Raw genomic sequence first — 22,726 nt, 5'->3', positions numbered from 1 at the left:
CCAGTCAAATTCCCAACTATAATAAAAGTATATAAAAAATTAAATTACAAAAAAAAATTATCATTAGAAATCTATCACAGAAATTTGACTTAAATACTCATCTTAAAGTTTTTACACTCCTATAAATTAATTCAATTAATTATAAAGGAAGATTTATTGAATATATTACTATTTCTACTATTATAACGTCAAGACTAGTTAAAACTACTTATATTTGGAATACTCACATCATTGTTTTTTTTAATTAATTTAATAAAACGGGATTAAACTGGCTCATGTTATATATATATTAGATGGTAACTCTTAAGCTATAACTAGAGGCTCATCGTCGGAGAAGCCACGAATTTGTGGACTATCGTCCTCATCTAAACCATTATCATCAAAAGTGGCGTTTTCAGATCTAGTATCATAGTGGGAATTTGCGAATCTAGTAAAGCTATTCTGCAATCTCTTATATTTAATGACATAGAAAGAAAGAGCGGCTCCTAAAACCCAGAGTAATAATACCACTGGCACGACGAATGACACTACACTGCCGCCGGACACACTAGATGCCGATACTATTTTATTAATAGAGCTGGCTGATTCGGAAATGTTGGATTTATAACCATCTTCAGTTCTAAGTAGTACAGCGAATGTGTACATCAAAGCGGTGGCATTATTAAAGACGAAAGGCGGTTTATCAGCTTTGTAATGGTCGGCTTTCGCCTCGTTCATTTCATTTCCTTCACATACCAACACTTCATAACCATAAGGAGTGTTTAGATCTTTGTGTAATAGTCGTTCCTGCCAAAATACTATGTAGCTTCCATTCGCTTCTGGGATCACATTGATCTCATATGGTGGTAAAATTGGCGGAGCCCTGTAATATATGGGTGCAGAGTATTTCGCACCCTTAACTGAGGTAGCAACTTTAATTTCGTAAACTCCGCCATATGTAACATCGAACATGCGGCTTTGCTCTTGCCAATCTGTTTCAGCAAAAGTTACAATGGTGGATTTGCCTCTGGTTAATTCAGTTATATTCATTTTATACCCGATTGGGTGATTCATTGCAGGACAAGATGGTGACCATTGCACCAACATCTTCAATGGACTGTCTTCAGAAAGCTGATGTACACTTACCTTTTTAGGCGGAGCACGTTTGTTAAGGAATGTAGTAACGGACATGGTTTCGCTGGAGACAGGACCGATGCCCATTGGCGAAATAACACCTACCGCAAATATATATTTTTCGCAAGCTTCCAAGTTTGTTATCGTTGCAGTTAATTCGGTTGTATTGTAGCGATGATTTTCCAAAGTTTCTTCTTCCGTTAGACCATAGTATACTCCGTAAAGCCAATTTATTTTCCTAGAGTCTTTCGGTCTGTCCCACCTCAATTTAACGGATGTGCCGACATCTTTAAGGACTGTAACCTCCAGAAGATGTGGTGCTACCAACGGGGATCCGTCGGTTCTGGATGTGATAGTACGTTCCGGTCCCCTGTACAATTTCCTGAATGCACTTACTTTAAACCTGAACATTGTGCCAGGAGGAAGTCCGCCTATTGTTATGTTATTTGTAGTTGTTGTATAAGCTGGCATAGCTGGATAAGGAAATCCAACTACTTCTACTTCAACATTGAAACCTTCTACAGCAGTATCATTGTAGATCCATGCGAGACTTACAGAATTATCAGTCTTTGATACAGTTTGCAATAATCTTACATATTCCATATCTGACTCGCCGAAGAGCAATGTTTTAATGTCGGAACGTTCACTTTCTCTCATCCTGTTATAGGCGATCACCTAAACAAAAATAAACAATTATCAAATATATTAAATAATAGAATAAAAACCGTAACTTACGTAGAATGAATATTTAATTTGTGGTTGGAAATCTGCAGTGAGAAGATGCGTTGTACTGTTATCGCTAAGACGCATTGAAATAAACGGAGGTGACCAACAAATTTCGTATTTTTGAATCAATCCATTCGGAGTTAGCGGTTTATTCCATGTTATTAAGACGTCTAAACCATTTTGTTTAACGGTTACATTCCACGGAGGACTTGGAATGCCTTCTCCAGTGACTGCTATAAAGTATTTTGCTGGAGGAAAGACCGTTTCCGTGTTTAACAATCTCACATACACGGTCATGTTATACTTGGTAAATGGTTTCAGATTATCAAAACGGTATTCCGAATGATTAGTCCAAGTTTGGTTTGTCCATATTATGTTTCCATGATTATCAACAGAACTTATTGACGGTAAAAATTCCAATTGTACTTTATCAGGTATCATAATCCACCAATACAGAAGTAAAGTGGTTGCGTTTATACCACGCTCATCGACTCCCATCTGCAGTACTTGATATACCCTCGACAATTTGGAGCAATCTTTCTTCTCATCGAAACCGTCCTCGCAGTCGTTCTTACCATCACATATTGATGCCAATGGGAAACAGCGATTTATGTCGCATGGGAAATAACCGATCGAACAGCTGGGTGTAGCTGGTCCACTAGGTGAATTATCCCAAGGCGAACAATATTCTTCATCAGATCCATCGGGACAGTCAGATATACCATTACAAACGGAGGACAACTAATTAAATATAAAAGTTAATAATTACTACGATTTAGCAAGTATTTACTTACTGGAATACAATTTCCGTCGATTTTGCATTTGAAATGTTTAGATCTGTCGCATGGGACGGACTGCTCGCAATGTGCTTCATCCTCACCATCCAAACAATCCGGGGAATCATCACAAACCCACGATAGTGCAATGCACGCACCGGAAGCGCATTGGAATTTATTATTGTCGCAATTAGAAACTTCCTTATCTTTTATGTCCGGTATTTCAATGGGGGGTGGTTGTTTTGTCGTTGCGCCGCATCCTTGCTCATCACTTTCATCGTCGCAGTCATTAGCTCCATCACATTTCCACCATATTGGTATACATTTATTATTGGCACATGTGAACATCCAATCCTGACATTTTCCATTCGCCTGTTTCTAAAAATATAAATATTTAAAAAAAATATTGCACTACTAATTAGAATAATGTTTTACTGGCAAAAAATAGTCTTTAACGTCAATTGGAGGTGTTGATGGGGATGAAGTGCAGTTCTTTTCGTCAGCTCCATTAGCACAATCATTTTCGCCATCACAAACCCACGAAGAATAAATACAAATATTTTCACCGCACGAGAATTGGAAATTCATACAAGTGTTGTTTTTGCAATTGAGCTCATCTGAATTATCTTTACAATCATTTTCTCCGTCGCAAAGCCAAGTATTAGGGATGCAATTAATTCCACCAGTTGTGCAACGGAATTCGTCAGCTATAAGAAAACATATGATATAATGCAGCTGATTAATGGGTGTACATTATAAAAACCTTTGCATGTAGTTGGTTCTGGGCCAGCGCAATCCCGTTCATCGGTATCATCACCACAGTCATTTTCGCCGTCGCACTTCCACCTGTCTGATATACATTTACCATTCCCGCAGGCAAATTGATCCTGTGTACAATTATCTTTTGGACAATTCCGTTCATCGGAGCCATCTACACAGTCCTTCTCATAATCGCAACTAAAAATAGAAATAATGATAATACTGCATACATAACGATCAACACTGAAAATATATTACCGCCAATAATGAGGTAAACATTTCCCATCGTTGCAGAGAAAATAATTTGATGGACATGTCTGTGTTCCACATTGCAATTCATCGGAGTTATCACCACAATCATCTTCCCGATCGCAACGCCATAATTTCGGTATGCACACACCATTGCCGCATTCAAAATGATCAGTTGAACAGGTACCGGTAATTTTTGGGCATGTCATATTCATGAACGGTGGAGCGCCTCCAGGACACAAACATTTACCATTCTTGTAATCCATACCATCCGGACATAAGCAGACATAATGCGGTTCATTGGGTGCTCCGACGCAAATAAACTCACATGGCGAATTTTCTTTATTCGCGCATGGATTTTTGCCAATTTGCACCCCATGGGCACTCACTGTTAAATCCATCAATCCATGGACATTGCCGACCAACGTACCTACTTTTCCACCATGATTTTTGTCGGTTACGAAAATTGAATTCTTTTTCCAATCATCCCAGTACAGGTCATCTTTAAACACAGCTACGGCAAACGGATGCGATACGAACTCACTTGGAATTGGAACTTTCTTAAACTTTCCGCCGATGTAATCTGAACTTGCAATATAATCCTCTCTAGCATCAACCCAATATACTCTTTCGGCAATGTAATCGATGGTGATACCGTTTGGCCAAACGACAATAGGTTTTTCGGCAATTTTCAGAATATTAGTACCATCCAAGTTCGCTCTGTTCACAGACGGTTTCTCGTTGGCCCAGTCTGTCCAAAACATGTATCCAGCAGCTGGATGCAACGCAATGCCGCGTGGCTTTGTCAAATCTTTTCCGCTCAATATCGTTCTTCGCATACGACCAGCATAATGTATGTCTGTGCGAATTAGTTCAATTTTCGCTCGAAGACCATCCACAAAATATAAATTTTTAGAAACCCAATCCAAAGCCATTCCTTCCACCGAAACCAAATCGCTGGATACTAAAACTTCCTGTTGAGATGTACCATTTAAATGTACTCTGCTTATTGTATCGGATACTATGTCAGCCCAATATAGATGATTTGTCATTAAATCATAATCAATAGCGATTACATTGTTCAAATTTTGTAATTCCAGTTCTACACTGGTATTTGTTCCCAGATTCATTCGAACAATGCGATCTCTTTGTGCGTAAGTCAATATATTCGGCACACTCTGCACAGGACACATAATGACATCCGGTAAATATTGGTTTTCGAAACCCTTAACGCATTTATCACCTGCGATTTTCCTATATCCCTTTGTACGGTTATAGCTTTGACCTGGGGGACAATGCTCCGGAATATCGTACATATTATCAACACTTTTATTACGCACACATGGACCTCCGTTACCTAATTTCATAAACCCGTAATCACTGAAAGGAAAAATATTATTATTTATATTATAAGTAAATAAATTTAATTATATACCATTCATAATCGCGACTATCGCACTCGCAAGGTTCCATAGTGATTGGTCTATCAAAATTTAAACCATTGTAACAATTTGCATGCGGAATACGACGTTTATAAGTCAATTGTTGACCAAGAACACATGGAACATATCTACGATTTTCATCACTTTGACTAGGAGACCACAGCTTATAATCGTCCTAAAATTGTATGAACATTATATAGAAAATTGCAACAGATTTTAACAATTTTTCTCTTACAGCATTGCAATTATATTTGAATACATTTTTCAAATCCATTTTTACAATGATCCACTGATGTTGTTGAGGGAGCGAACCAAACATGGTGAATACAGTAGTATTTTCACCGGGTTCGGTCATTAATCCATATAATCTAATTTCTTCATTATTAAATGGAGTTTCCATCCAATTCTCTCCCTCGTCTGTAGAATATAAAATGTGTCTGGTTTCTCCTCGCATTTTCAAATATTTAACTGCAGTTAACAAACCGCCGTGATCGCCCATGTTAAAGAAATACAGATCACGTAAGGTTTGTCGCCAAGTTATTCCAGCATCGGTACTTATGTAAACAGCAAAATGACCCTTCAACGATTTTCCTATTACTCCTGTAGCTACAATAATTCCAGGTGCTGATTTGCTACTTAAAATGCTAATTGATCTAGTATCCGGATACAAATAGCTGAACCGCTGGCTTAGATGCAAAGAGCAATTATTTGCCAATGAACAAGATATTAGTTGTCCTTGAACATCACGTTGAGGTGGTAGAATTGGCCTCCAAGTTGCGCCGTGATCAAATGTTATACGTGAAACTAAGTGCTGAGGATTCAAATTGACGGAACCGCTTTGTACTTTGTGCGCAACTTGAGAGGCAATGTAAATACCCTCGAGACCTTCAACCTTATATAAATCAGCAAATGCATCTTCATCGGTATGGCTATTCAAATGAAGAAGATTAAAATAAGTTAACATCAAAATAAGTACGTGTACTTACTGTAACCAAGAATCTCTCCAAGTAGTATTTGGGAAATAGCATAAAATACCCTCTAGAGATAGAGTGAAACGTATTTTATCACCATGTTCCTCTAGATTTTCGGAAACATACAAATGAGATAATGTATTTGTGTGACTCACAGCAATAAGAGCTCTGTTTCCGGAAACATCGGCCACGTGAAATTCTCTCAGCGTTAGCTCAGTATCAAAATAGCATTGCACCATTTTTCCTAATTTGTAAGATACGAACAAATCGAATGAATCTTTAGTGTTTTTTTTTGTGTAGAATATGTAATCGCCTTTCACATAAACGTCTTGAATTTCAGATGCATACAATTTTAAATTTGAATCTTTGTGGAAAGATGTTGAGTGAAACACAGCCGTTGTATCGGATGGTTGTTTTCTTTGAACAACTAAGTGCTGCTGCGATTTTTTATCTTGTATCAAAAAGAAGGACTTTACATATACTGTGAGAAGACGGAAAGTTTCTCCAAAATTGTCAGTAATCATAAGCTGAAATACAAAAGTAATTTAGTAAGAAAGAAAATAAAAAGTAAATATATACCTTATCATTTCCAGCCTCTTTGTCCCATACCAAAAATACTTGTGACAAATATTCATGGAACACAACGTCGCTAGGTGTGAAATTTAAATGTATTCTCGTTATGTTCCTACCATAATTCGAAGTCACAAATAGATATTTATTCGTCAAGTCCGTAAAAACAAACTGAAAATAAAATTTATTTTTATATTCATAACAAATACACAACAACTAATAATCTTACATGTGTATTATACTTCGGATGATTGTAGAACTTTTCGACTGTGGAGATATTTCCGTCGGGTAGAATGAATTGATCTGTTTTATTGATATAATTTTCGCCATAATCATACGAAATATAAACGGCAGAAGGATTCACTACGCTGTTGGCAGACTTTGTGGATGGATCACGGGACAAACAAATGATAACATTGCTTCCTTCTCCAACCCAATGGACCATTAAATGTTTGTGACTATCATTTAGATAGTTGAACTGGAATCAATGAAATATATTGATTATTGTTTAATACAAAGTTTATTGTTCAATTAAATATTGATATAGATGGCGTGCTATGCACTGTTGATGTGTTACGGCCATTCTAATTGACAAGAGTTGTCAATTTGTAATGTCTCCTAGTACAAAATCAATAAAATCAAATCGAACGGAAACCGTTTGGTTGATTTTGCCACCAGACGGTGGATGGGGTTGGGCTGTGGTATTGGGAGCCTTTTTCTCATATTTTGTATCGGACGGATTACTTTATAGTTATGGAATATTTTTAAAAGATATATCGAGGACTCTAAAATGTTCAGAGAGCAAAGTGTCTTTGGCTGGAGCAGTGAATACATGCATGTTCTGTTTTTCAGGTACAAATTTATTGATCCATGCATTAATTATTTAATATTCAACATCGCACATTGTAGGTCCCTTTTCTGCGGCGCTGGTAAACAAATACGGTTATAGATTCGTTTCTATATCAGGAAGCATTATAGCATCCATTTCATGTCTACTAACATCATTTAGTATAAACATTAACATGGTGATTGCAATTCATGGAGTTTTGGGAGGAATCGGATTTGGTATGATTTATATAACAGCCATTATCGTAGTGGGATTCTATTTCGAGAAATGGAGAGCTCTTGCCACGGGAATTGCAGTTTGTGGTGCCGGTATAGGAGGAATGGTCTTACCGCCTGTTATCACTATACTTTTAAATAAAGTTGGCTGGAGATATGCATTTTGTGTACTGAGTGCAATGACTTTAACAATAACACTATTTGCTCTGCTATTCAAACCAATACGACCTACCCGTATAGTCGTAATGCGTGAATCAACTCCACAAACTCAAAGAAACAATAATAGTTTTTTCTCCAAATACAGTAACAGTGGATATGGAAAATTAGTGGACGATAAAATATCGTTAGTCACAGTTTTGGAACCTAGCAAGTTTAATAAAAAGTCCTCCACCGAAATAGTTGTAACAAACTACCCACAAAGTAGTCCCAATACCAGCTACAAAGCTGTAACATCTATTTTCGATGATGAAGAAAATGAGCCTAAAAGGGAAGTCATCGAAATAGAAGAAGGGGACAATAGAAGATGTCGCTGCTGTCCGAAAAATTGCTGCAAGCTGAAGAGGTTTCGTTACAATGATAGACCCATTTATAGGGATGATATATTCTTTACTGGATCGGTTAAAACTTTACCCGAATATAAACTGTCCCAAATGACAAGAATGCCACCTGATTCAGTAAGTTGGCTAAATTATTATTCCTCCCAAAACAATCAATTATTTTAGAGTACTATAAACATTAAGTACTTATTTCAGCGAATCAACTTTGAGTATCAGCTATCAGTTACGCGCACCTCAACGCACGAAGAGCAACAAGAAAAGAAATTCAAGTGTTGTCCAATAGCTGTAAAAAGAACAATCGCTACCATGCTAGATTTCAGGCTTCTGAAATCGGTCAACTTTATATTACTGGTGTTCAACGGAGCATTTATCTCTCTCGGTTTTTACACTCCTTACATATTCGTTAAAGATTCTGCCATAGAGCATGGAAGCGACAAAGAAACTGCATTTTGGTTAATTTCTACAATGGGATTTACCAATACACTGGGTCGAATAAGTTGCGGCATTTTATGCTCAATACCTAATGTCAAAGCCATAGTACTTGCATACGTGCTGCTTTTTATAGGCGGAATCTCTACAATACTTTCGACAATCAGTTACGAGCATTGGGCGTTATACCTCTACTGCGCAGTGTACGGATTTACCTTGTGTAAATGCAAGAAAAGATTGCTAATATTGATTTATTAATATTGCGCTTGCAGCTTCCATGTCGGCTCTCCGGACTCTCATCATAGTCGACATGCTAGGATTAGATAAATTGACTAATGCTATAGGAATGATTATGATGTTCCAGGGATTCGGTACGTTCACAGGAATCACCCTTTCTGGTTTTCTGCGAGATGTGACAGGAGATTACAAATATTCATTCTATTTCGGTGGCACGTGTATAAGTATTGCCGCAACGTTCCTTTTCGCCATACACATGAAAAACATTAAGCAGCCACCATTGTCATAATTAACAGTAGTCAAATATATAATTAAGATACAAAAATAAATAGTAGGAACAGACTTTCATTGTTATATTTTGTTTCTATGCTACAAATATTTTATTTTTCCCTAAATATACAAAAACAAATAGAATATTTGTTATTATCAGAACACCTATTATGAGCTATACAATTCGAGGTCACTGTGTATCACTATGTGCAATTGAGATTCATAATTTAACTTTATAAACTCATTGTTTAAAGTACGAATACATTATAAATATATATATTTTTTAAATTTCTTCGAAAATAATTTAAAACATTGCTGAATTTCAATATTCATATATTTACAATAAGCAACAGAAATTACTCATGATACGACAATTGTGTATAGACGAGTGATGTTTAATTTAAGGCAGTCATATAACAAAAAATTGAAATTACACTGATTAATACAATTGAAACACTTGCAGTTATTCTATTTTCTTTTATCATTAATAATCTCTAATTATAAGAAAGACTGATTTATTTATTACAATATTCAATAAAAAAAAATATAATTATAAAAATGGCTTGGCATTAGTACGTTTTCAAGTTCAAGATATGATCTCACAATATGCAACATGTGACCATAACACAACTCAAGTCGTATATGATTCATGAACTCACTTTGAACTCAAGCTCATATGATTTAGTTCCTCAAAAGAGAATGTAATTTTATATCTATTCATTTCCTTCGATAAAGCGAGATATTCAATGGGAATACCAACCATGCGGTTTAAATTTTATAATTTTATTATATAAATATCTCGGTGCTAGCAAGATTCAAGGTAATTCATTTCGATTGAGAACTTCGAAATCCGTTACAACATTCATTATTAAAATATTAACAATTCGATAAAAGCTCACAATAATAGTAGGTTGTCAACTTTTATTAATTATGGAGCAGTAAACGTTTCTTTATTTTGATTTTTTTAATCTTTGTTTATAAATATACCTAATTGTTTTATCTGTATAATACAGATAAATAAACGCACGAATTAACAGGAAATATAAATTATGCAAACCCGGCAACAGATAATAAATATAAAATTGCGCAACTATTCATAAGCTTTCTAAGAAATTTTAATTATAATTTTTTTTTAGTAATATCGTGATTCGTTTACCTCGAAATACATAATATGTGAATAACTGAGTATCAGAATGCTTCATATTACTAAAAATTGAATATCAATTATCAATTTGATTATAAATTCATTTCCTATTAGACACTGATATAGTCATATTTCTTTTATCTAACTTATTGTTATATTAACAAAAAAAATTGAAAATTTAATTTCAGTTTTTGTCATCAAAATTATTTTATTGTTTATTATGACAGATGGCTCAAAAAAAATGTTCAAAATTAACAAACAAAAACAATTAACAAATATATTTAATGCTTATTGATGAATAATCTAGAACTAAGTAATGCATTTGCAGTAATTGCTGTGATACGCACATATCACCCAAATTATTGATCTTTTGTTTTGACAATTAATTTCAATACTCATTGCGACGTATAAGGAAAATGCGTTTCGAAGACCGAAAAATGCACAAACAAAAAGTCATGTCATTTGGTTGCGCTGAAAGAGATGATTCACTTTAGTCTAAACAAGCTAAATTTAAACATCTTGCTGTAAAATAACAAATTGTTTGAAATGTGTCTACGAAAATAAAAAAACACAACAAATACTATGGACTGCGTAGTTAACGATCCATTTATGATAACGGAACGGTGACCTAGAAAAACGAATGTTTCTCATGGATATACAAAATTATAACAAACAAAAAATATAGCGGAAATTTTCTATTTCGCCAAAATAATCAGCGCGCGCAAAACCGCTTCCTTTGTTCCTCAAAGCCATATCAAATTCTGCCAGTAATTTTTTCTCTCCAAAAAAAATTAGGTAATTCATATTTTGTTGCTTTTTTTAGAGTGCTGTGTCTGATGTAAGTGGCATCTAGAGTAATTGCTTTTTGTTTAAGCTATTTTACCTTTGTGTAGATGTTGCTATTATCAGGCATAGAGTTATCTTTATGGGGAGCTTCGGCATTTCGTTTTACCACTTTGGGTGCAACGAAGCCGGCTTCATCCGCGTCCAAGAAGACCGTCCGACCCTGCGGAGGATCTTTGTACCCATGTAAAGTCTTAATTGCAGCATCGGCGACCGAAAAGTAAACGAATATCGAACAAAACAAAACTAAAATTAGGAACACTTGTTTGACCATATTCACGGCACGAAAGACAGCTGACGACTGATGACGGATCGTCGCATTCGGCAAACCTATTGCACTGTCAAGAGTGCATCCACCAATGACGCGCGCCCACTCTTGCCGCCGGAATTCAAAACTTAATGTAATATTTTCTTTGAATATCGATATTTCCATATAATAATAACATGAAAGGTGACTCACGCTCACGCGATATTGATAACAGAACGAAGAAGTTGTTATTGTGAATGCATTATATTGTATTCAAATATTGTAAGTATTTATTTATAACCGTCGCGATAAGATAAACCAACTACATAATTGCACGAATATTCTGAGGCTCTGCTTTTATTATTTCCTCAATTTAAATTCATGCTTAACAAGTGATACAATTATCCAATAGAGAAGATTAAGGGCATTAAGGGTACAACCATGACAGCACAACGAGAATTCTTCGTCGCTTTATTCATTGTTCAACAACCAATTCCATTACTTACTCTATTATATTGAAAATAAGCAGCGGTATCTCTCCCAAATGATTGTTTATTATTGTCCTTTTGTCGCAAATATACTTAAATTAAAAATGCTTATCTTTACAAATAATATTTATTGTTTTCAAAAAATAATCGTGCCATAAGCACAAACCGTAACATTTCAAAATATATTCCAATTTGATTTTTAAGTGGCACAGACCAACTATAATTAATTTCATAAACAGCGATTTAAGATACTCAATCATAATTACATTATATTGACGTCAAAGGATATAGTACGCTACTACATAGGAAAAAGACATGTACACTCAAGTATGATTTATAATATTGTAAATCATGAAATAAAATTGTTTGCATTATTCATTACCACATAAACCACATATGACTATTAAAAATTAACTTTCATATTTTCAGCTTATGAACATGGAAAAATTATGGATACAATGATACATTTTATGAATGCAACGTGGTATTATTTGCCCCATGAAGAATCTACAACAAATACTTTTGTCTTTGGAAGTTGTGGTGTATACATATAATCTTAATATAATAATAATATTTACTATAACAGTCATATATCAACAAATAGAAAATTAAATCAAATTTTATATGACAATAAAATTTTGAAACATATATTCTTCCTAATTAAAGAATTTATTGGCAAACACATAATTCTATGGTCACCTGTGTTACGAAAATCTGATACAAAAGATCGTTGGTTCAATTCTCAAAAAACAACAAAAAATTGTGGAGACCGATAAACTCGAAAGGGGTAGAAATAGAGCCAATAAATTGATATTCATCTTTTTTATAAATTAAAAAAAAACACATAATTATAAGAATAATAAAATGTTTATTGCAAGTGTTATATTTACTTAAAAACATATTAATCTAAATTATGCTCATCAAAATATAATTCTGAATTAGTTCATAAAAATTCATTAAATTATATTATAGTATATGCAACCAAAATTGCATAACTTTGCCTGGATGGCAACGTTTTTTCCATAATAAAATGTCAAAAATAAACGTATTTCTCAGTTTCTCAGTGAATTAACCTATAATTTTGATTTGTGATTACTTTGTAATTTAATAAAATATGAGCAAAAGTAAAGAAGATTCTACGATGGAAATTCTGCAAGATGAAGGATGGTAACTAAATATTTATATAGTAAAATCTGCAACATGAGATTATTATCTTTTCCTTTTAAGGCAAATAACTGCAGAAGGATTGGTATGTGTCAGTGAGAATGTAAAATCTACGAAGGATATCATACAGAATGCAATAAACGTAAGTTATCTCAACTAACAAATTGTAAGCAAAACCTTATTTTTTTTAAATGTTTCAGACGGACTTGAAAGATATTGGCAAATCAGTCCTCTCACCACTTCTAGGGCAAAAGCAAATTCCTAAGGTAATTGTGAAAATTTTGTAAATATTTCTTCATTGTTTTTATTTTAGCTGGTTGTTCAAATTCAAAAACTCAGGAATGTTTCTGCTCCAAAAGCAAATGAAGATTCTCAGGCTGCGCCTAGAATGCTTAAACTGATTTTGACTGATGGCCATAGCCACTGTCAGGCAATTGAAACTGAGCAAATATCTCAATTAAGTTTAAACAAAACAGCACCAGGAACCAAGCTTTTATTGAAAAATGCTAAAATTAGTTCTGGGTATATTTTATTAACACCCCAGAATTGTTCAGTGTTAGGTGGAAGAGTAGAAGCATTATATGAAAAATGGGAAGTAAACAAAAATATTTCAAATCATAATCGTGGAAATACTGGTGGTGATGGTGAAGGACCTCCACCATGGGTTAATTTTGGCAAGAAACTTATGGTCTCAAATGATAAAAACTTCAAATCATTGGTTAATGATAAGGATGGTCCCAAAAATGAATCAAGTGAATTTGAATCCCAGAGGCAAGATGCAATTGCTGAAGCCACAAGTGGTGCTGTGAAGAAGGTATTTGGTGGTGGTACCAAACCCATAAAAGTTATTAGAAATTTACAAGAGAATAGTCAAAGAGATCGGAAGGTTGGCGGAAGGCGTGGCAGAAAAGAACTACTTGAAGATGAGAAGCAAATGCAGAAACCATCAGAGAATGTTTCTCTATTCGACTTTTTGGAAAATAAATTGTCCATTGACACTAATGATTATAATACATATGATAACAGAAAAAAACCTGAATTAACTAATAACGCTAATGTATATAACTATGAGGCTAAAAATGGGTTTGAAAATAAAAATGCTTACTACGATAATAAAAGTAGCATTGGATTTAAAAAGAATTATGACCCTCGAGGAGTTTATAATAAAAACAAATATGATAATAGAGGAGGAGCACCGGTTAAAAATAATTTCGGTAATGCTATTAAAAGTAACTCTGATATGAGAAACGGTTATGGGAATAAAAATAGCAATGATGTGAAAGGAGTTTACGGGAATAAATTTGATAACAAGAACACTTATAAGAATAGGAATGCCGATTTAAAGATTAATAATGAAAACAAACCAGTTATTTCTAATATGCCAGAAGATACTAAGATTGAGCATGACGTTGTTAAATCAAATACAAATATGACTAAATTGACTCAGAATATGGCAAAGATGAATGTCGACGTGAACGGAACATTTGCTGCAAAAGCTTTCCGCCAACACTTGAACCTGGGACGTAACAATCCACCAGAATCAAATAAATGGCAATTTAAAATTGGGGATCAATGTATGGCTAAATATTGGGAGGACAACAAATACTATAATGCAACTGTAACAGGACTCACCCAGAAAACATGTGTTGTTCAGTTTAATGATTATGGAAATATGGAAGAAGTGTTACATGCAGATTGTATACCAATAACAGATGTAGAGCAGGATCAAACGCATCTCAACCAGAATAAACATAAATATTCAAGGAGGGAATTCTCAGGTTCATATAAAAATAAATTCTAGCAATTATGCGATTTATATTGTTTTCTACTAGGTTCATATGAGAATCGTTTAAATCTCACCCACAAATAATAAACAAATATTGTTCAAAATAATTTATTAAAAAAATTTAACAAATAACAACTATAATTAAATTATTATCTAATGTAATATCTAAAAAAAATGTATAAAAATAATATTGACACTTTTTGTTTTATCTCCTTTTTTTTAATATATAATTTTCTCATCCTAATATTGTTTCTTTTTAATTTATGAAAAAACAAATAGATAAAAATAAACAAAATCTATTATAAATTTAGAACTTTATAATAACAAATATATACATTACGTACAATGATTGAAGTTGCAATCTTTATCTCTGCACACACCAAATAGTTCGTATGGACAAAGGAACTCCAAGGGATTGGCATTTGGTTGTTTGATTTCCCTTAAAAACAAAAATAATTACTGATATCAAGTATACTTTAATAATACTTCTATCAAATATACCTATGATCCAATGGTGATACATATTTAGACACCTCATTTGTTGTATCAATTGCATTTTTATCAACTGGAGGTGTTACCTCTACAGGTACATTTTTTGCTTCAGTATTTTCAACTAAAGGTGCTTTGAGCTCAATTTTGTTCACATTTGTGCTAAAAGTTATCTTTAAAAATTCCACAACAAGAGACATTTTTTCTATTACATTTGCTTACCGTTTATCTATATTTTCTTTAGCTTTCAACAATTTCTGAACCATATTGGAATACATTTTATGGTCAGATGCTAATTTCAGCTTAGCTTCATTCAATTCCTTGAGTAGCCTCTTAGTCTTTTCATCTTGCTGCTTCCGAACAAGATTTGCTTGATCTACCAATTTCTTCAGTGGAGCCAATTCCTTATACTTACCTTTCATTTGAAACCTGCATTTTGCAAACAAAAACGTAGAAGAAAGAAAAAGAGGAGAGAAACGAAACAAAAAAGTAAATCTTGTTGTAAATTCTTAAATACCTTCCATCTTTCTGTACTTGTAAATCCAGCAGTGATTTTTTCTTCGATGTTGCATCTTTGTTGTTATGGACACCATTTAAAAGTTTCTTAACTTGAAGATTTTTTGCCTGAAGTAATTTTTCTTGGAGTAACTGATATTCTTTTTGCTGTGCTTTGGAAAGTAACTTAACTACTGATTTATCCAGAAGAGCTTCTTCTTTTGCTTCTTCCTTAGCTTCAAACTCTTCTCTTTGTTTCCTTAAAAGTGCAGTAACATTTTCACTAATTTTAGGATTTTGTTGAGTTTTATTATTATTATCACTATCTGAGTCTGAATCAGAGTTAAGATTGATGATTAGTGGCTTCACAATAAATGTTGGTTTACTTGGAAGATGTTTTTGTACAATTGGAGTTGAGCTGGGAGGTAATTCAGTGATTTTCTTGGACATGGAAGCTAAAAGCATAGCTCTCATCACATCTACATCTTCTTCAATGTCTACATTTTCTTCCACTTTCTTGTGTTCCTCATTTTCTTTGTCATTAATTTCTTTCCTTCTTTTTCTTTCTATATATTTTTTTAGAAAAGCTGATTTCAGTGCTTCTAATCTTAATTCAGATAATTCTTTATCATGATCATCTTTTTCATTATCATGTATTTCATTTTCTTCATTTTTAGGTTTATCATTACTTTGTGTAATTAATGCCATCGTCCTCAAACATTCTTCATCTTGAGAATCAGGATCAATCATGCCTTTCAACCTTGTCCTAAGAGAATTATGATGAAATTCATCAGAAACATTGATTCTGACAGCTTCTTTTAATTGCTTCAATGTTCTACTATCTAGCTTCTCATCTTCAGAAGAAGAAGAAATCGAAATTCTCCTTCTTCGCTTATGTATATGCACTCTTCCATGCCTTCTTCTTTTCTTAGTTGGAAAGTAAAACTTGTTCTTCTGGTCCTCACTGTCCCTATCATCTGAATCTCCACTGATGCTACTCAAAGAAATTGCCCTTATTATGTTCCGACTGTAATCAGACTTACCACCGCAGGAAGGCATCGAATAGTCAGAAATTTCTTCAAAGTCCACATCTTCGTCATCCACAATTTCACCATCTTCTCGCTCATCCACCAACAGACTGGAAACCACTTCCATCACTAAAATAGAACGCGTTGAAATAAATTATCACACTCCTTTTATTATCTGAAAAATAATCCAACTCTATATTTTTCCAACGGAAATTCGTACAACTTGTTCAATATCCAAAAAATCCAGAAAAAGCATGACACACGATGCACTCAATTAGAAAATAATTTTATCAGTGCTACCAATTTTACTTCACAATATTGGCAACAATTCTCTATATGCATATTGGTATAGAATCGAATGATAGAATCCATTATAAGCCATTGCTAGATTGTTTTTGAATATATTATATTATAAAGGAAACAAATAGAAGATGTGTGACAACAATGATACCGCACATAATACAAATATTAACCAAGAAGATTCTGGTACAGATGGTGAAAGTAAAACAGAAAAACAAAAAAGTAAATATATGTTATGTTTTGTTTTCTTGAATGTTTCATTCTAATATTTATATATTTTTTTCCAGTTGATATACTTTTAAAGCCAACAGGTAATGCTCCAATTATGAAAAAGAAAAAGTGGTCAGTTGAATCTAACAAACCAATTGGATGGATTATTGATTTTATGAAAAAATACCTGAAATTGGAACCTCAAGAAAGACTGGTAATTTCATAGTAATATTAATTATGTTTAGCAATGTAAAAGTACTCATGTTTCAGTTCTTATATGTTAATCAAACATTTGCACCATCTCCTGACCAGATTGTCAAGAATCTCTACGATTGCTATAGCACTGAAGGAACACTAGTATTGCATTATTGTAAAACACAGGCATGGGGTTAAAAAATATTTATTATTCTGAATAATCATGTGTTCCTTATTTAATTTTTATTAAACTTCTAAATCTGGAATTAAACCATTAATTTTTGGTTTCTCAGTCCTTGTATGCCATACATAAACTTCTGTACAGTTTGATGCTAAAGGCTCAAGATTTTCTTTTGTTGTAAAGAAACTTAAAAACTCGCTTTCTTGCAAGCCATGCTCCATTTTGTAAGAAAAATTTGCTTGTAATTTAGTTAGTATTAAATCTAAATTAATAGCAAATCCTGCCATGTCTATGGCAAAAGGGCGATCTGGCTTCCATCCACTTTTATAGCCAATCACTTTACCAGTTTTTTCATCAAGAATAGGTAATTCAGCATTTAGACCACCTACTAAACCAACAGGCCACACTCCAACCCTCTTTACTTTAGATATCTGTAACAAAAATAAAATTATAAAAATAAATTATGAAAATAAATACTCAAAATTACATGAAAATAGCATCAAATACCTCTTTAAATAATTTAATACTGTAAGTGTTGTCATCATCCATGAAGTAAACAACACCTTTATCTTCATTGACTTTCAAATGATCTCTAAGCCATTTCAATCCTGCATTCCTCTGCTCCACACCTCTGTGCTTTTTCCACCTGGGATCCTATATTAATAACAATGAATATAATCATCTGTAAAACATGAAATTATTACACCTTTGCACCTTATCTTTTAGCTGCTCGAATGGTGGAGTCTTGGCATTGAGATGAGTAAATATAATATTAGAGTCATTGAGTATTCTTCTAACCAAATCTGTTTTCTCCTCAGAATCTTCAACAACGACCCAATGTATATTTGGTACCAAAGCCAATGTTTGTGAGATTCTAGTTAATTCTGCTTTTTGTACATGTCTGTAATATGTTGGGGTTATTGCATATATTGTGGGCAATCCACCACCTACTTTGTTTTGGTACAAATGCTCGACAAGTAACAATTGATGATGTGACAATTGCAACTGTTCTTTATTCAAAAACAGAGTTTCTTTAAGAAATTGCAACTTTTCAACATCTAAAAAGAAATAAGAAATAAATATTTTGTAGATAGAGTAATTGTTTAATTACCAGATTCTATTATACTTAGTTTGTATATGATTATTAAAATTGATAAACCAAAGAACCAAATCACAAAACGCTTTATTCTCATTTCCAGATTATTAAACATTTCCATTTAATTAAAAATATGCAGGGTAACCAATAACCCAAACTGAGACACCACCTATGACACATCCATCCGCAACATGCAAATAAAGTAAAAAAATAGCTTTGTTGGATGCAACCCGCAGATATCTGCAGAGGTCGATTAAAACTTCTAATGTATCATTGCAGAGGGCATGCGAGTACTCTTTAATGACGGTAGAATCCAGTACAATCAGCTGTTGATGTGTCACATTCAGTCCTACTATAAAATGCCAATGGTTTTGTTGTGCCAAATAGTGTCAAGTATATAGACTTCATATCTGTGCACTAATTAATAATCAATATTAAAATATGGAAAATTCTGAAGTTGCACTGTTGAATTTACTTTTTGATGACTTCACAAGTAAATATTTTTATTTAATATTATAAATTGTATTATTTATGTTTACATGTTTCAGAGCTGGGAGAAAAGAAAAGTTTTAATGAGTATATCAGGAAATTAGGTACATACAGGTGCGAAGAACTGCTAAAAGAACCTAAGAGATTGCATGATGAAAAATTGTCAATTTTTGAGCAAACACAGGATTTGGCTGTGAAAAATTATAAATCTTTCATTCAGACTGCTGAATGCTCAAAACAGTCTTCAGCACAATTCAATGCAGTTGAAGGAAAGTTGAACAGCTTATTGGAACATGTTCCAAAGTTTGAACAGAAATGTGAAGAGTTTCTTATTGAAAGCAACAAATTCAGTAATTTAAGGAAGTTAAACTCATTAACTTTGACAAGAAGTGTTAAGTTGGTTGAAATTTTGGAACTTTCTCAGCTGATGGATAATTTTATTAAAGATGATTCCTATGATCAGGCTTTGGAATTGGCAGCTTATGTGCATAGGTTGCACACCAAACATCCAGATATTGAAATCTTTCAGGTTGATTTTTTTTTAATTTAAAGTAATTTATGTAATAACCATTAGTTTATTTTTAGACTATATCTGCTGAAGTTGATAAGCTGTGGCAGATATTATTGCATCAATTGTTGAAGCAATTGCATAAAGATATACAATTACCCAAGTGTTTGGAAATTGTTGGTCATTTAAGAAGGATGGGTTCTTTCTCAGAGCCTGAGCTTAGATTGAAATTTTTGCAAGCAAGGAACAGTTGGCTGGAAGATAGTCTGAAACAGATTCCAACAAATGACTGTAAGAAGCTTAAAAATATTCCTAATATATTATAATTATTTTATTATTTTAGTGAATCAGCATTTAAGTAGAACAATTGAAGTTACTAGAGTTAATTTGTTTAACATTGTAACTCAATATAGAGCAGTTTTTAATGATGATGATCATAATCCCTTATTGGTTAATAATGGGAAGTATCAGAATGTAAATCAAAATTGCATATTCTTTGCCTGGTTGAACCAAAAGGTAATAATTAAGTAGGATGTATCAAGATATTAAATTAACAAATATGTGTTTTTCATCTAAAGATATCGGTATTTCTGACAACGTTGAAAAATGATTTGGCAAGCTGCACTGCATCACTGGATTCGTTTCTCGGACAATGCATGTACTTCGGATTGTCTTTTGGAAAGGTTGGATGCGACTTCAGGTTAATGTTGGTGCCTATATTTTTGGAAGCAATTGTTAGCAATTTTCAAAGAAACATACAAAATGCAACTATCGAGTATGAGGCAAATATGGAGAAGTTTACGTTGATCAACAAGAACTTCTCGAAGTTATCTTGGAAGAGCCGGAACGAGGATCCTCTGCAGCCGCCGGACAGCTTATTGGAATTTTATCCGTTAGCCGAATATGCTAATAAAGTTTTAATCAGTTTCAATAGCTTGAGGTTGTGCGCGCCTATCGCATCCGTCAATGATGTCACCGATATTATGCAAGAATCTCTGGTTAAAGTAGCCGATGGTTTGTTGGTATTGTACGGGCAAGAACATCAAGCTTTTACAGCGAACGCCAAAGACGCATTCACGCGTCTTTGCATGGCGTTTGCCGACGACTTTCTTCCCTATATACAGAAATGCTTTCATATCATCTACCAACCCACCAACATCGCTCAGTATTTAGGAATCGGAGTACAGACATTACAGGACAAGGGCATAACGATATTTAATCGAGATCAAATTATCGCTAATATTAGACCTTTGTTGCCGCAGAAAATTGTTCCCGAATGAAATTATATGATATTCTTTTATATATACTGTACATTAAAAAAAATCGTTTCATTTGCTCTCCTATTTGCTTTGTTCAAACTCCTTATCTGTTAAAAGTCATCAAAATTGATAGATACCATCGCTTAAAAAAATAGAATGTAGGCGAAAACACTTGAACGAGATAAAAGTATAAGGAATTAAATAACAGGTAATGTATTTATTTATATATATCTACGTATCTCGATGAAACTACTTTCAAATTTACTTCGTCTTCATAGAAAATGTAAATGTTTACAGAAATAGCAAACAAATTGTACAAACAGAGAGCCCAATGTCTTATCAATAGTAAACTCAAACATGAGGTATCTAATCCAAGTTAGATAGATCATACTTTCATTGGAAAAGTAAAAAGTATTATTTCATGAGCTCTTAACTTAAATAAATAATTCTTAAGAACAAATAAAGAATCATAATTAAGTTAGTTATTTATTAATAACGAAATCAATTGATATTAATAAATACATTTAAAAAATTACATTTATACATTACGTAAGACAATTTGAAATAAGTTCAATTAATAAGATTCATACACTTCAAGGGAAAGTATTTTCTATAAATCTCATAGTTCTATCATTAACTTATGTTTTGTATATTTATATAATGCTTTATTAGTCAATTATACTTTACGCTTAGTAGTTTCAAAGAAATCAGTTTTTCAGCTAGCTATTGCTTTATCTTATCAAGCGAAAAGCGACAAGGCAAGGTGCGGCGAAAAAATAATTTATGTAATTGTAACGTGTAAAAAAACGGATTGTCTCGTTCCGGTTTTAAACTGTCGCATATCGAACATCAGGTTATCCATACAAATTTCATCAACGATTGTTGTATATATCAGTAGTAATCAGAACTCAAATACTCTCCCATATTGAATATTGTGGAACATCTTATATGAATCAAGTTTGGATTCAGTGAACTTGCCTCATCTATTTGTTCATACGATAAAAACGTATTGTACATAATTAATACGTGACATTTATATATTTGGAATTTTTTTCTTCAATTTTTAATAAAATTTAAACTCATTGGCCACGGAAAGAGATAGGGACAGATAGTGATGACACTCGTGATCGTAATCGGACCGAATTTATTGGCTCATCGATATCAGTGAATAAATAAAGGATTGTCTTAATACCAATATAAAATTCCTACACGTAGAGTTTCGAACTTTATTAGTTCCGAGGTGTTTCCCTCAAACACACGCGTTCATCAACCAGGTAAGTCTCTTCTTCAAGAACTCCTCGATTTTGGGCAGACATGAATTTTTGGAAGGTGGAAGGTTGGGTCTTTGACATTACATTTTAAAATATTGCCAGATCTAACTCTTCCATGTTTTAGAAATTTAAACAACGCGCTTTGAAGATCGGACGTGCAACATTATAATTCCATACGAGGATACATCCATGTTCTTTAAAGTTAGTGGAGAAGTGGTCTCTTAACTTGATTTTAAATATAGTGAGATTCAACTCCTCCAACTCACTTTGCGAACATACGTTCAACATTACCTCGCAGCGCATCATTGCCTTTATCTTTGGTAACTGTAGTTATAACGATTTGTTGTGCAAATAGTAATATTTACTTTTCAT

At 33.4% G+C, this 22,726-nt stretch overlaps 6 protein-coding genes across 9 annotated transcripts; 3 read left to right on the top strand and 3 right to left on the bottom strand.

The window, feature by feature from the left end:
• Positions 1-135: 135 nt before the first annotated feature.
• Positions 136-11,480, bottom strand: LOC108567292 (sortilin-related receptor-like). The gene is made up of 12 exons (XM_017927661.1): positions 11,189-11,480; positions 6,836-7,084; positions 6,616-6,777; positions 6,052-6,563; positions 5,301-5,994; positions 5,059-5,240; positions 3,633-5,003; positions 3,379-3,572; positions 3,051-3,322; positions 2,634-2,993; positions 1,849-2,580; positions 136-1,788 (listed from the first exon to the last, which is right to left on the bottom strand). Exons 1-12 carry the CDS (start codon positions 11,420-11,422, stop codon positions 304-306), a joined length of 6,447 nt encoding a protein of 2,148 aa, XP_017783150.1. The 5' UTR covers positions 11,423-11,480; the 3' UTR covers positions 136-303.
• Positions 11,481-12,923: 1,443 nt separating this feature from the next.
• On the top strand, positions 12,924-14,963 carry LOC108567267 (tudor domain-containing protein 3). Its single transcript, XM_017927625.1, has 4 exons — positions 12,924-13,050; positions 13,111-13,189; positions 13,248-13,313; positions 13,361-14,963. Exons 1-4 carry the CDS (start codon positions 12,998-13,000, stop codon positions 14,846-14,848), a joined length of 1,686 nt encoding a protein of 561 aa, XP_017783114.1. The 5' UTR covers positions 12,924-12,997; the 3' UTR covers positions 14,849-14,963.
• Positions 14,964-15,048: 85 nt separating this feature from the next.
• LOC108567329 (myb-like protein X) lies at positions 15,049-17,131 on the bottom strand. Of its 4 annotated transcripts, XM_017927723.1 has the most exons (6): positions 17,038-17,128; positions 15,840-16,974; positions 15,545-15,751; positions 15,335-15,484; positions 15,178-15,272; positions 15,049-15,085 (listed from the first exon to the last, which is right to left on the bottom strand). In XM_017927723.1, coding segments are annotated over exons 1-6 (1,590 nt in total). In that variant the 5' UTR covers positions 17,039-17,128; the 3' UTR covers positions 15,049-15,083. The 4 variants fall into 4 exon arrangements, with proteins under 4 accessions (XP_017783212.1, XP_017783211.1, XP_017783209.1 ...); XM_017927722.1 differs by lacking the exon at positions 15,049-15,085 and having other exon boundaries at positions 15,141-15,272; positions 17,066-17,131; XM_017927720.1 differs by lacking the exon at positions 15,049-15,085 and having other exon boundaries at positions 15,141-15,272.
• A 54-nt stretch (positions 17,132-17,185) lies between these two features.
• Positions 17,186-17,828, top strand: LOC108567331 (autophagy protein 12-like). Its single transcript, XM_017927726.1, has 3 exons — positions 17,186-17,367; positions 17,433-17,569; positions 17,626-17,828. The coding sequence occupies exons 1-3, from the start codon at positions 17,277-17,279 to the stop codon at positions 17,746-17,748; spliced, it is 351 nt and encodes a 116-aa protein (XP_017783215.1). The 5' UTR covers positions 17,186-17,276; the 3' UTR covers positions 17,749-17,828.
• On the bottom strand, positions 17,721-19,020 carry LOC108567330 (galactosylgalactosylxylosylprotein 3-beta-glucuronosyltransferase I). The gene is made up of 4 exons (XM_017927725.1): positions 18,843-19,020; positions 18,446-18,789; positions 18,239-18,385; positions 17,721-18,162 (listed from the first exon to the last, which is right to left on the bottom strand). Exons 1-4 carry the CDS (start codon positions 18,946-18,948, stop codon positions 17,797-17,799), a joined length of 963 nt encoding a protein of 320 aa, XP_017783214.1. The 5' UTR covers positions 18,949-19,020; the 3' UTR covers positions 17,721-17,796.
• Positions 19,021-19,135: 115 nt separating this feature from the next.
• On the top strand, positions 19,136-21,151 carry LOC108567327 (conserved oligomeric Golgi complex subunit 8). Its single transcript, XM_017927719.1, has 5 exons — positions 19,136-19,320; positions 19,376-19,845; positions 19,902-20,115; positions 20,168-20,340; positions 20,403-21,151. Exons 1-5 carry the CDS (start codon positions 19,269-19,271, stop codon positions 21,102-21,104), a joined length of 1,611 nt encoding a protein of 536 aa, XP_017783208.1. The 5' UTR covers positions 19,136-19,268; the 3' UTR covers positions 21,105-21,151.
• The last annotated feature ends 1,575 nt before the right edge of the window (positions 21,152-22,726 follow it).

This window comes from Nicrophorus vespilloides, unplaced genomic scaffold (assembly GCF_001412225.1).
Source record: "Nicrophorus vespilloides isolate i.1.1-1 unplaced genomic scaffold, Nicve_v1.0, whole genome shotgun sequence".
Lineage (NCBI taxonomy): Eukaryota > Metazoa > Arthropoda > Insecta > Coleoptera > Silphidae > Nicrophorus > Nicrophorus vespilloides.
This window is presented reverse-complemented; position numbering and strand designations above follow the sequence as displayed.

Excerpts from the sequence above, each read along its gene's own strand:
- LOC108567329 (XM_017927720.1), bottom strand. Across the intron at positions 15,752-15,839 it reads CAAGTACAGAAAGATGGAAG|GTTTCAAATGAAAGGTAAGT; the intron begins GTATTTAAGAAT and ends TGCAAAATGCAG. Across the intron at positions 15,485-15,544 it reads AAAGAAAATATAGATAAACG|CACAAATGTGAACAAAATTG; the intron begins GTAAGCAAATGT and ends GATAACTTTTAG.
- LOC108567327 (XM_017927719.1), top strand. The coding sequence starts at position 19,269 with ATGGAAAATTCTGAAGTTGCACTGTTGAATTTACTTTTTGATGACTTC. Across the intron at positions 19,321-19,375 it reads ACTTTTTGATGACTTCACAA|AGCTGGGAGAAAAGAAAAGT; the intron begins GTAAATATTTTT and ends TACATGTTTCAG. Across the intron at positions 19,846-19,901 it reads CAGATATTGAAATCTTTCAG|ACTATATCTGCTGAAGTTGA; the intron begins GTTGATTTTTTT and ends GTTTATTTTTAG.
- LOC108567331 (XM_017927726.1), top strand. The coding sequence starts at position 17,277 with ATGTGTGACAACAATGATACCGCACATAATACAAATATTAACCAAGAA. Across the intron at positions 17,368-17,432 it reads TAAAACAGAAAAACAAAAAA|TTGATATACTTTTAAAGCCA; the intron begins GTAAATATATGT and ends ATTTTTTTCCAG. Across the intron at positions 17,570-17,625 it reads TGGAACCTCAAGAAAGACTG|TTCTTATATGTTAATCAAAC; the intron begins GTAATTTCATAG and ends CTCATGTTTCAG.
- LOC108567267 (XM_017927625.1), top strand. The coding sequence starts at position 12,998 with ATGAGCAAAAGTAAAGAAGATTCTACGATGGAAATTCTGCAAGATGAA. Across the intron at positions 13,051-13,110 it reads ATTCTGCAAGATGAAGGATG|GCAAATAACTGCAGAAGGAT; the intron begins GTAACTAAATAT and ends TTTCCTTTTAAG. Across the intron at positions 13,190-13,247 it reads TCATACAGAATGCAATAAAC|ACGGACTTGAAAGATATTGG; the intron begins GTAAGTTATCTC and ends TAAATGTTTCAG.
- LOC108567292 (XM_017927661.1), bottom strand. The coding sequence starts at position 11,422 with ATGGTCAAACAAGTGTTCCTAATTTTAGTTTTGTTTTGTTCGATATTC. Across the intron at positions 5,004-5,058 it reads GATAGTCGCGATTATGAATG|TGATTACGGGTTTATGAAAT; the intron begins GTATATAATTAA and ends TTTTCCTTTCAG. Across the intron at positions 1,789-1,848 it reads AAATTAAATATTCATTCTAC|GTGATCGCCTATAACAGGAT; the intron begins GTAAGTTACGGT and ends ATTTTTGTTTAG.
- LOC108567330 (XM_017927725.1), bottom strand. The coding sequence starts at position 18,948 with ATGGAAATGTTTAATAATCTGGAAATGAGAATAAAGCGTTTTGTGATT. Across the intron at positions 18,386-18,445 it reads TCGAGCAGCTAAAAGATAAG|GATCCCAGGTGGAAAAAGCA; the intron begins GTGCAAAGGTGT and ends TTATTAATATAG. Across the intron at positions 18,163-18,238 it reads GTATTAAATTATTTAAAGAG|ATATCTAAAGTAAAGAGGGT; the intron begins GTATTTGATGCT and ends TTTTTGTTACAG.